Source organism: Heliconius melpomene, chromosome 20 (assembly GCF_056956725.1).
Source record: "Heliconius melpomene rosina isolate 202511_hmr_F chromosome 20, ASM5695672v1, whole genome shotgun sequence".
Lineage (NCBI taxonomy): Eukaryota > Metazoa > Arthropoda > Insecta > Lepidoptera > Nymphalidae > Heliconius > Heliconius melpomene.
In genome coordinates, this window is record NC_140408.1 from 11,462,443 (window position 1) to 11,474,867 (window position 12,425).

At 43.7% G+C, this 12,425-nt stretch overlaps 2 protein-coding genes across 5 annotated transcripts; both read right to left on the reverse strand.

The window, feature by feature from the left end:
• Window positions 1-330: 330 nt before the first annotated feature.
• mthl1 (adhesion G-protein coupled receptor methuselah-like 1) lies at window positions 331-4,091 on the reverse strand. Its single transcript, XM_085204684.1, has 4 exons — window positions 2,794-4,091; window positions 2,600-2,678; window positions 1,074-1,397; window positions 331-991 (listed from the first exon to the last, which is right to left on the reverse strand). The coding sequence occupies exons 1-4, from the start codon at window positions 3,809-3,811 to the stop codon at window positions 628-630; spliced, it is 1,785 nt and encodes a 594-aa protein (XP_085060810.1). The 5' UTR covers window positions 3,812-4,091; the 3' UTR covers window positions 331-627.
• A 5,111-nt stretch (window positions 4,092-9,202) lies between these two features.
• Window positions 9,203-12,129, reverse strand: LOC146528000 (protein-tyrosine sulfotransferase-like). 4 transcript variants are annotated; one of them, XM_085204688.1, is made up of 4 exons: window positions 11,696-12,129; window positions 11,421-11,453; window positions 9,794-10,627; window positions 9,203-9,549 (listed from the first exon to the last, which is right to left on the reverse strand). In XM_085204688.1, exons 3-4 carry the CDS (start codon window positions 10,591-10,593, stop codon window positions 9,291-9,293), a joined length of 1,059 nt encoding a protein of 352 aa, XP_085060814.1. In that variant the 5' UTR covers window positions 10,594-10,627; window positions 11,421-11,453; window positions 11,696-12,129; the 3' UTR covers window positions 9,203-9,290. The 4 variants fall into 4 exon arrangements, with proteins under 4 accessions (XP_085060814.1, XP_085060812.1, XP_085060811.1 ...); XM_085204686.1 differs by having other exon boundaries at window positions 11,692-12,129; XM_085204685.1 differs by lacking the exon at window positions 11,421-11,453.
• Window positions 12,130-12,425: the final 296 nt, after the last annotated feature.

The window sequence follows — 12,425 nt, forward strand, 5'->3', positions numbered from 1 at the left end:
TGTTAACCATGAAGCTGCTTGTGGTGTGGCCACAGTAAGAAGACCGGACGTCCAAATCGTTTTAATTGAGAAAACATTTAACAACTATAATAAAATCAATATAATATTCATGAACGTCGGGACGCCGGATCACACAAGTTGCATAATGCGGAGAAAGCGCTACTCGCCGCCTCGCGCCCCCCACACCCGCACCCCGCGCCCAGCGGCCTGTGCGCCGCACAAAAGATATAAACGCGCACCGACCACACTCGCTGCCAGACTGAGGGATCATTTAGATACATATTTTATAGGACAAAGGGGTAGTGGTTGTGGAGGAAGTAAATTAAACTGTTGTTAAGAGTTCACAATCATTTATTTCAACTTTCAACAGCCAATCGAACGGGCAAGACGTTCATCGATGCTCAGCGATCTCGCGATTCGTCAATAGAGTCCATCGTATAAATAAACACATATACAAACACGTATACACTATGTGCGCGGTGTGCGCGGCGCGAGGCCGCCTACCGTAACTATATATACAGAGCCTCGACGCGGCCGCAGGTACGTCATACATTCGTAATCGTTACACTAGAGTACAAAAATAATACTGTAGAATAAATATAAAATGCCGTCGATGCGGCAATGCGTTCAGCACACGGTCTCCATGGGCACGCGCGGCGCGGTGGTCGCGGGTTGCGGGCCGGTCAGCGCGGGCGCGGGCGCGGCCGTGGTGTGCGTGAGGGACTCCCCGCAGGACGGCAGGTGCGAGGAGGAGTGCGCGCCGGCGCCGGGAGCGCGCGCGCACCACGCGGCTGCCGCGCGCTTTAGCGCCGCCCATGCGTGCGGCTGGCAGCCCACCACCAGGAAGATAAACACGCCCTGCAGCGCGTTGAGCAGGTCCGTGGCATACCACACATACTCTGGACCACCCGCCGCCCACGATACCACGTCCGCGCTCCACGTAACGCCCATCACCACCACAAGCTTGGCACACACTCGCCCCAGTGCCGCCCTGCAACAGAATAGACAGTTAGCAACAGGACAGGTCTAGTGTTGTAGAGTAGGTACAGTAGGTGGGTACAGTAGATACGCACCTTTCGGATGTGGACTTGACCTCGTCGCGCCGCCAGAGGCCGCAGGTGAGCTGGCGCGTGGTGGAGATGAAGAGTGCGAGGTTGATGAAGAGCAGCACGCCGACGGGGCCGAAGAAGTAGACGAGGATCTCCATGTCGCCGTAGAACCAGCAGCGCTGCACGGCAAAGCGCGGGCGCAGCAGGCCGGGCGCGGCGGCGGGCGGCAGGCGGTCCAGCAGCGCGGCCGCGCCCGCCACGGCCAGCGGCCCGCCCCACGCGTACACCATGTAGACGCGCAGACGGCACGCCTCCTGCCCGCGCTCCAGCGAAGTCGGACGGAAGTCCCTGCGCCGCAACAACACCGAATACAACTTACACTCTACCACTTCCTTGTGCTTAATTTACTCATAGATTCAATTATATAGTTTAAGATACAATACCGTCAACAAATCGTGGCCGCCCTGGAGTTAGGTTTTCTGAACTTTTGCGCATTGTCCACTCAAAAATAAAATAATTAAAAGTAAAAACAATCCTAAAATCAAATGTACATATCGGCCATCTATCTATATCTATACTTAAGGGCCACGACTGGTTGACAGTACTGTAGTTGTAGTCTGTAATTATAAGTTTTCTAAAAAAATTACTACATAATAACTGCGTACCATTGAACATTGTATACAAAAGAAAAAATATAATTATAAAAAAAACACTACAGTTGAAATTTAATCAAAGAATAAAATATATATATATAACAAGATGTTTAATATTAATCGTAACCATAAAGATTTAACTACTAGTACCTCAGAACGTTTATTGTTATTTGTTCTAATTTCTAAGAATAAGAAAACCTCAATTGGAAGTAATCTTTCCAGTACATTGATTATATCGACCAAGAAAAACTGCAGGTGATAACGGTAACGGTGGTAACGGTAACTCAGATATTATTTTGTGCAATGTCTACATAATACATAGTGATCCAGATTAACTTCACGCTGTACCCCAAATATAGCTGGGCAGGCAGAGAGAACTGGGTGTTAAGACACACCATTTTCCACTTTCCCCTGAATTTTTCAAGCCAACGCGTGTTGAGTGGCGGAACTCAACACCGGGTTTCTTGAAAATATATCTCGAAAACAATATAAACATATGCATCTAAATTTTATAATTCATACCTATATGTACGTTGATAAAATTAATCCAGTCAGTCATTATTTAGTAATTTTCTCTAATGAGTGTTCCGAAGCAGTAGATTTAAAATAGTTAATCAAACAAATGATTGTAAATATCTATTAGGATTTACAATACGAGGACACATACGTCTTATCTATTAAAATAATGTCATTGTAATTCTAAACAACCATCTTAGATATACGTAGAACGTTTGACCATGTTCCATGTTCATATATCTATCAAGTAGATTAACTATGACAAGTACAGGCACTGGATATGACATTCATTATTATCGATATCGATTACCGGAGATTTATTTACTTAATATGTAATATTTGCTAAATTTATGAAAAATATATTTGCAAAAGACAACTCACCGGAAGGTCCACCAGATGTTAAAGCACATCGTGTTCAGCCAGAAGAACGCCGACAGAAACAGGAAGTGCATACACACAGCTGCAGGCGCCGCGACACCGCACATGTACAGAACGAGAACAACACATTACACATCTGTTGCACAAAGAATAGCACGGCGCGTCCAATGTATGGAGCTACATGAGGAGATGCTCACCAAGAGCGCTGCACAGGCCGGGCGGCACGCGGTCGCCGGCCAGCTGAGTGGCAGCCAGCAGCACGTCGCCCAGCATCAGCGCCGCCACGTAGTGCGTCTGGCAGCGCCAGTGCAGCGCGTGGTGCGCCGCTGGCAGCGCAAAGCCCGCCGCCAACGTCGCCGCCAGGAACGCCGCGCCCACCGCCAGCCCCGCGCCGTACAGAGCGTGCCGCGCCGTGCGGGGCGGCCGCGTGGCCCGAGCTGCCGCCTCGCACGCTAGAACTCGCGTGCCGCCCTCTCCCGTCACCGCCTCCGCGCACCACGCGCCCGCATCCAGCTTGGAGCCGCCGCCGCGCAGCTCCAGTGCACCATCGTCCAGCAGGCGCGCGCCGCCCAGCGCGCCCGCCACGGCGTAGCGCGAGCCCTCCGCGCAGGCCGGCCAGCCCGCGTACACGGCGCGCCCGCCGGCCAGCGCGCGCAGCTCCCGCAGCGCTTCGTCCGCTCCCGCCTCGTCCTCCTCACAGCGCGTGCCGTTGAACACGCGGCCTTCGGCGCAGCACTTGGCGGGCCCGCGACCACCCGCGTCGTCGGCGCACACGAGCGCGGCGGCGGCGTCCGCGCAGTACCGCTCGGTGGGCAGCGCCAGCGCCACACCGCGCATCCACAGCGAGGCGTTGTTTGCTAGCAGCGCATACGAGGCGGCGTGCTCGCGTAGCACGCGCAGCTCGTCGCAGGCGGGCAGACGTGAATACACGACGTGCCAGTGTGCAGGCAGGCGGCCGCTGTCCAGGAAGGTCCCACGGGCGGGCGCGTACACGCGGGGCGCCCAGCCCGTCCCCGACGCTGCATCAGCAGCATCGGACTGCGGCTGGCAGGCGGCGAGCACGTCGGAGGCCTGCAGCAGGTCGAGGCGCAGCGCGGCGGGCGGCAGCGCGGCGCCGGGCGGGCAGCAGCGCGGCACGTCGACGGCGGCGGGGCGCGCGCCGCCGGCCCCCGCCCAGCACCAGCACAGCACGGCGAGCACTGCCGCTCTCGACATGGCGTACTTCACCGGCGGCGGGCGCACTCGAGACACACCATTATAAGTCGTCGCGCGAATGTAAAACTTTCTAATTCACTTGTCTTGTACGGTAGTCGTATTCCACAAAGCGCACAAGTCTGCCAGCGCGCCGTGATCGAGACACATTAGTTCAACAGTAGTTCGACGAGGCGAGAGAGCACGTGTGCGGAGGCTCACAGCGCAGACGACGCAACCTCTCACCGTGGAGACTCGTGCGGCACTGACTGTCGGCCGCGGCTTGCGAGCGCGATGTTATGGGTTGGGGCGCGGGCGGTCGGTGTGCAGGCCGGTGCCGCCAGTGCAGGGCGCGCGGAGCCGGGTGTAGTATTAGTATAGTACTAATACGCTTATATGGCATATAATGGCAGGCGGGAACACTCCGCCCAGTACACAATACCTGCACCACGCATTTCGGGCCAATCTTGACCTATAAACTGATGCAAATGCAAATTTTACGGGAAAAGCTTTTAAGCTCATATAAATTTGTATTGTTAATATTGATACTGACTTCATTTAGACGACGTTGTTGCACACTTATTCATATGTCATTGGCCACGGATAAACAATTACAGGCAGAACTATCACCAGCAAAAAACTTTTTTATGTAATTATTTCGTCGTACCAATAATAATTAGGTATATTTAAAGCCTCATTGATTATCATATCATCATCAATGACATTCATGATTTTTTTCTATAAATTGACGATTCAAATGTTATATACTACTTATAAGGGTCCAATTGAATAAAGCATATATTTATTTTAGTTTGATTTTTTAAAGTTTTACATGCCAATTTCCACGTCCATTAGTTTCGGCTGTTCCTTATCTGTTCGAAATTAAGAATTTTTTTTATATTAATACTAGGGAGCTTCGTCTCCTGCTCACTTAGCTCGCTAAAATATGTGGTGGCTATAGTAATAAAAGCTTTTTGAAATTATTATTTTTATGAACTATATGTACTTACAAGAGTTCTTTCTCATACACCATAAAATAAAACACTTACAGAAAATAAAATCCACTCACATAATTTTACTTTATAAGGAAAGGATAATGAAAGAATTAAAATACAATACAAATAGATACGAAATTTCAACGTAAATATATTAAATTTACAATCTTTTCAACAAAAACCAGATTTACTTAAGAAAAACCTTTCCAATGAATAGACAGCGTTCCTTAGACCCATCCTCATTATTGGTAACTATAAACCTTTTGACTATTAGCCATATTTGTTTATCTTTTGAAAACTCATATCTTAAATAGGTTCATGACTCATCAATTGTTGTAATTCTTCGATAAGTATTCACGACTGCATTGTTTGGTATTAAACAATACATAAGTAGGCAAAACTTGGAAAAACATCTTTTAAATAACACACTGGTTGAATTTTTTATAGCAGGGTTTTTTTAGAAAAAATTGGGCGGACGAGAGAGAAACCGGTGGCTCTAAGTAGTGGTAAAAGCGTGAAAATATTTTATAGAAATATCTTACAGCTGAAAAAAATGAATGTATGTATTTTAAATAATAGTAGGTAAATGACTTTATAATTATGTTTTAGTTAATAAATGCAATAATCATTAATAAATTAATAATAGACGTCAATTTAAATATAAATTAGCAGCTTTTACTTCAAATTAAAATTAATTGTCATTTAATACTTTTTATTATATATCTAAACAAAAAAGTCATAGCATATAACAAATATAAGACAGTATATTCTAGTTGAACATAAAAATTTACATAAACAATTATTTGAAGTAAGTAGAAAAAGCTCGAAAAGGCCAGGTGTGCCGCAGTGGCACTGTAAACACGACAGATTGCGAATTCGATTACCAATCGAGAAAATGAAATATTTAACATTTTCATTACCTCGCTCTGGTAATAAGGCAAAACCCATCGTTGAGTTCCACTACTTAACAGGCAATGCCTCCAGAATTCGGCGTTAAGTGAACGGAAGTTCCTTAATAGGAGCGAAGTGTCTTAACATTAGGTTCCCAGGTTCCCTGTGACTACCCTGCTATGTGCGGGGTACAGCATGAAGCTAAATAGAAAAAGCTCTGTTACAAGTTAATGTGAGAAACTGGACAAGTAACGCCATCTTTTAGTAGCGACAGAATACTGCGTCGTGGCGTCACGGCCTCTGGTAATGAACTGAACCGAACTAAAAGAATCATACTGTAGATAAAAGATGGCGTTACGGCTGTTTATATAAACAAACTAGCGGACGCGCGCAGCTCCGCTTGCTTATTTAGGGGTGAATTCTAATAAATCATGAAACATGTGTTCAATGAAATGTTTTTAAGAATCTCAATTTCAAATTTTATAAAAATCTGTGGCGATTTAAAGTTTTTTCCATACAAACTTTCAACCCCTTATTTACATCCCTAGGAGATGAATTAAAATAAACCACGAAATATGTGTTCAATTAAATATTTATAAGAGTCAAAATTTTAAATTTTAAAAAAATCGGTGGCGATTTAATGATTTTTCCATACTAACTAACAACCCCTTATTTGCATCCTTAGGGGGTAAATTCTAAAAAACCGGGAAACACGTGTTCAATTAAATATTTTTAAGAGTCTGAATTTACAATTTTATAGAAATCGGTGCCGATTTAGTTTTTTTTTCCATACAAACTTTCAACCCCTATTTCACCCCTTTAGGGTTAAAATTTTTCAAAATCCCTTCTTAGTGGATGTCCAGATTACGAAAGTAAACATCTGTCCAAATTTAACGTTTCTACGCACAGCGGTTACGACTGTGCGTGCGTCTTACCTCAGTCAGTGAGGACAAGTTTTTATATATAGGTATAGATAATATCTTTAAAACTAAAACTTTAAAGCTATACGTATATCATAATATGTAGAGAACCTGAAGCTCTGGAACATTTTTGTACTAGAAACTTATATCTAAATATTTTTTAATTCTTGACATTTCAACATTAAATGTCTTCAAATTTGACCCAAGCTGTTCAAATGACCAGGTACTAACTATACAGGTACGCAATCTGATTAAAGAGCTTAAAAGAGGTAATACACTTCACTCTAGCTTCTCTTCATACTCTTCTATACCTAGAGTAGGTAAAGTAAGAAGGCAGACCCTGGCACAACCCGGGATTAATGACAGGAAGATTCTTCTAGAACTAAATGAAAAATGCGTACAGCTACAAAAATATACGCTAGTGTATAAAATAATAATTACAATTCAAGTACAAGTGAAATGCTTGCTTAATAATTTAATTTCAACAACATTGCAGTTGGTTCTTTATCGACAATCTTATTATCAATAGTAACCTTACGCCCGCGGTCACGTCGCGTTGGCCGTTGACGCACACGTCTCACCTAAACTTTGGGTTTTACTTCATTCTTTGCGTATAATAAAAAATCGGCCAAGTGCGAGTCGGACTCGCGGATTAACATAAAAGTTAACAAACTTAAATTTACAAGCGTATGCACTCATTTTGTATGAAATGGATTACAATTATAAGTTTGTAATAGTTTTAATCTGCAAGTTTCCCAAGCTTTACCCATTTTCAAGACAAAGCGTGTTGAGTGTTTTTGTCTTGTTACCAGAGAAAAGGATATAAGAGCAATTTATTTCTTTGACTGACATTCGAAATTTCGAACCCATAACTGTCGCCCTTACAGTCGGCTGCTGTACCACTGCGTCACATTCTATTGGGTTTTTATTTTGTTTTATCTAATTTTATGCAGATAAGGCTTTTTATATATTTCTTTCTCAATTTCAATTTGTGTATCGATGATTGTTTTCAGCCGGCGCGAACGACGAACTACCACAAAAACTATACTAGTATGAACTGGTTATTGTACTGTAATTGTTAACATGAGAACACTGCAGTGCAGTGGTGTGCGTTTACAAAGAACATAAACTAAAAATAATTAAAATTTCTGCTTATAGCGTGTATCTACTTGTCGATTTGGATTAATGCTTTGCTATATTTTATTACAGGCCCTCATGGCGCAGCGGCACAAGGGTGTGACTGTAACGCGACGGTTGTGGTTCGATCCCGGTTGTGGGTTTCGTTTTATCATATTTGTGTACCTAAGTAGTAAACACTAGAGTAATAAGTTGGAAATGGTGTAGTGGTGAATAGTAAGAGGCCGTCTCAACTCATAAGCGTGTGACTGTAACGTGACGGTGCTGGGTTCGATTCCCAGTCCAGAGAATTAATTATTTTATTAGTTTTTTAATATTTTAATTTCTTCGCTCTGATACCAAGGTAAAAGTGCGGCGTTGAGTTCCTCCACTCAATACGCAATGCTTCAAAAATTCGGCAGAAAGTAGAAAACGGAGTATTAGATTCCCTCTGCTTACCCCGCACGTAGCGGGGTACAGCGTGAAGCTAAAAAACAAACTAGTTTCTTGCTGCGTGCACATTTATCGCGATTTCGTAATGTAAGGGCATAAAAAATATAATGTTTAACGACTTAACGCGACAAATCTTTGATAAACTCGGCTTTACATTGACACTTTTAACTTTAGACTCGAAGACTTGAATCAATGTCTATATATGAAAACCTCATTAAAATTCGTCGCATAGTTTAAAATATGTTGTACCTACGTCGTTGGGAAATACATGCATTTTGTATAACTAATATAATTTAAGCAATTTTCAAGATATTTAGCGTTGAGTGGCGGAGCTCAACGCCGGGCCTTTGTCCTGTTACTAGAGCGAGAAAATAAAAATATATTATTCCTTCGTGTACTAATTGAATTAAAAATGATATATTAAGACAGACAGTATTACTGAATAACCTGCAACTTCGTCGTCAAATAGGCGCCGCAGCTATTGACAACTTGATCGACTTTAAAGCATATGGTAATGCGTGGTCGTGACTGTAACATACGCCACGGTCTTGTACACAAATAATTATATTATGTAAGTAGGTATTAGTACAGATATATTAAAATATAGGTCGTTATTAGGTCCCATATTTGTAAATCGCTCTCCACTCTGAGATTGATCTTGAGATGACTTTTCATTCATAGAATATTAAAACGGTATCTCAGGATCCCCCTCAAGAACAATCACTGAGTTGAGAACGGTTTATAAATACGAGCCTAGGTTAATTGTATGATTTTTTCTTAATTATATTTAATGCAAGTTATTTATAGTAGCCACACTTTAATAAGGGCTCAATAAAGATTCTCAGAGACGCATCAAGTTGCTAACAAAAATATTTAGGTCAAAACACTATCATTTTAAATTTATATAATTAATTACAGTGTTAGGGCCCTCGCGGCGCTGTGTCGCAGCATCTGATTGTAATTGCAAAGTTTGAGATTTCGATTTTCTTTTCAAATCATAGTAGGGTTTACGAGTTCAATTTGAATTCAGTTCCGGCAGGTCGTTTGTTGTAAGTCATATATTTAGGTATTTACAGTGGTAAATAAATAAAAATATTCGAGTTGCGCCGGCGCCGGGGCGGCGCGGCGTTAGGGAGGTCGCGGCGCGCCGGGCGGGGCGGCAGGCTCGTCCGGGGCGGCGGCGGCGGGAGCGGGCGGGGCGGCCGAGGCGGGGGCTGCGGCGGCGGCGTAGTGCGGTGGGTTGGCCCAGGGGTCGTAGCCCAGCACGGACAGCATGGGCGCCAGCTCGGCCATGTCGGCGCGCACGTCTGCCGGGATCTGTCCCACCCACTTGTCCAGCGCGTCTAGGTTCACCGGACGCACCACCTGGTCTGACGACCGCTCCACGCTGCAGAGAAGACAGAGAAAGAACGACATTTAGTTAGTAAGAACTATATCTTATTTTTTTTGAGTTTAATAAAAAATATTAATAAAGTTTATTAACCGCGTATTAGGAGCGTCGAAGGTCACGCTTAATTGTTTTACCAATTGTCTAGATTGGAATTACCGCTCGCGCAAGCAACCCGCAGATAAGATAAGTAATATAACCAACTTGTGTGTGTGTGTGTGTGGGTGTGTGAGGAGGTACGTACTTAGAGAGCGCGACGCCGTTGGGCTGATTGATGTAACGCTCGTGATGCAGCACGGCGTCGTCCCAGGGCAGGTCGAGGAAGGCGAGCACGCGCCGCATGGTGTCCGCCGGCGCCAGCACCAGCGCCTCGTAGCGCACCAGCAGGCAGCGCGCCGGCCCCAGCGACTTACACTGTTGGTACATGAGCTCCACCGCGTGGTTCCACTTACTCAGGCACTGTCGGTAGCTTGTCAAGTCGAAGCCCGTGATGGTCACCTTTCGCGTGATAATGGAGTGCACGGTAGCACGCCCGTCGCGCACCATGAACAGGAACTTGGCATTGGGGAACAGTTCCAGCACGTATGTGCCCATCTTAAGCACGAGTGGGTCCTTGTTGCAGAGGCGCGGCGCAGGCTCGCCGTGGCGAACGATTACTTCCAGACAAAAGGCGGCGATGGCGTTGTCCAGCACCGCCTTGGACACGCCCGCCTGCTCCAGCCGCACGCTCTCCTTCTGCGAACGCATCCAGTGCTGGCGCATCTGCAGGATGCGCGGAACCACGCGCGTCTCCTGTCCGCAGCGCACGTCCGCGTGCGCGTCCAGCATGGCGCGCATGAGCGTCGTCCCCGAGCGCGGCACACCGCCGATGAATATAAGCGGCAGCTCGCGCCCGGGCACCAGCGCACCAGCCTCGCGCGCGTCACCCTCGCCGCCCGTCGCGGCGCCGCTCCGCACGCCCCGCCCCGCCCCACGCCATGCCCACAGCAGCAGCGCGGCCACGGCCAGCGCCGCCGCTAGACGCGCGCGCGCCCCGCGCCCCATGCGCACTGACACCACCTGCCGCACCACCAGTCTCCTGCGACAATGTTTATCATCATGCATTCTCTATGTGTAATAATGCCTGTCTAACACACATAAAAATGGTTACTGACCACCATTACTGGATGTTATGAAAGACCTTCGTTGGGAGAATGATTTCTTAAGCTATGTGCCGAAATCATGCATTACTTACTGCAAGCACTATGTTTGTGCCATACTAACTGCAAGAATGGATGCCATGTAACATGCATCCATTATACCCTATCATGCGGGTCAGTATCCACTTAGAGACATAACACAAAAAACAAAACTTATTATAATTACTTATTATAACTTATTGTAAATATTCTATACAAGTTAAAACTGTGGTAACTAATAATTTACTTTTGTATAGTTAAAAATGAGTTATATATATAATTTCTACAATATTGCTTTGAATTACATTCAATAATGGAAGTCTTGAGCCATATCTGGTAAAATAAAAATCACTCATTGTAAAGACTCAGCACAATGAAACTTTTGCACTTAATATAAGTATTGGGTATGTTGGTGGTTGATACTTGTGTATATTGCATCGCTACAATGTGAGTGTCTCCGTTGCATTGACATGTAAGAAAATATTATTCTTGCAGTCAATAATAGTAGTACATATAATTTTATAATTACGCAAATTTATAAAAGAGGTGAAGCAATTATTTAAATCCTAGAGAAAAATTAAATATTGTACAATAGATGCTATATTGGAATAAATTTCATTTATTTTAGCATTATCAATTATAGTTACATATCAAAATGCAGAGAGAATAGCAGTAAAGTTTATAATAACTTACAAATGTCTCAAGCCTTGCAGTTAGACTAAAAACCTGCAACAATGTTAGTGCCTCTTCATAACAAACCATCAAATTCAATTATACATTATGAATAACTTTCAAGATTAATTTTTAAAGGTGTAGAAAATTTTTTACATGAGGGCAATTTCTTATTTACTTTCGATTACTTTCAGCCGGTATGTACATAAACAATTTCAGTTTAAATTTAGACCTTAGAAAACTGTTATTGGGAGTTATAGAAAATGCTAGTTATAAGAAATATCTAACTTACCTACATTAAATTTTACTGCTAAAATGAAGTACTATTGGTTTTCCATGCCAACACATCTCTTTACCGTAAAAATTAGTATGTTTTATTAGAGGAACTTCTAAATTTCTTTGATCCTATTTATATTTTTATAATTTTAGAAGTCACTAAATATATGTTCAGAAATAATAAAATAAAACAATGACGACTGTTTATATCCTATAAGGAGCAATATCGAACAGGTAATAATGTAAAAACAAATTAATTTCTCCAGATTCAACGTTCAGTGTTCACTAGCTTCAATCGGACGTCAATAAGATTTGTCACCTCAGTCACAGCATCTTTCAAATCGTAATCAAGTGACAGCTCGCAGCTGTCATAACACTAATGCGTCTAGATTGCAAAAAATTTGCGTGAATAGAATTATACTGTGAATTATATACCGTATATAATTTCATATTATTTCATGGAACTAAACTAATTATGATATAATGTTATATTATTAGGATTGTAATTTGTAAAATATTTCTGAAACTGATGATTTTGCTTTTATAATAAATGTTTTCTATACGTCTTACGAGTAGAAAACGAGTTATTGGTCTTTGGATGACTTGATGAATAGAGAACTTTCTCTGCGTTTTAAGAGAAAAATTGATGGATGAGTGCATTCCTTCAGTGGTCACCCATAGGGCCCAGACCATTGTCTTTGATGAATTCATAGAAGTACACTCTAAAGCGTACAAGGTGAGATGGAGCGA

Excerpts from the sequence above, each read along its gene's own strand:
- mthl1 (XM_085204684.1), bottom strand. The coding sequence starts at position 3,811 with ATGTCGAGAGCGGCAGTGCTCGCCGTGCTGTGCTGGTGCTGGGCGGGG. Across the intron at positions 1,398-2,599 it reads AACATCTGGTGGACCTTCCG|GGACTTCCGTCCGACTTCGC; the intron begins GTGAGTTGTCTT and ends GTTGCGGCGCAG. Across the intron at positions 992-1,073 it reads GTCAAGTCCACATCCGAAAG|GGCGGCACTGGGGCGAGTGT; the intron begins GTGCGTATCTAC and ends ATTCTGTTGCAG.
- LOC146528000 (XM_085204685.1), bottom strand. Across the intron at positions 9,550-9,793 it reads AACGGCGTCGCGCTCTCTAA|CGTGGAGCGGTCGTCAGACC; the intron begins GTACGTACCTCC and ends TCTTCTCTGCAG.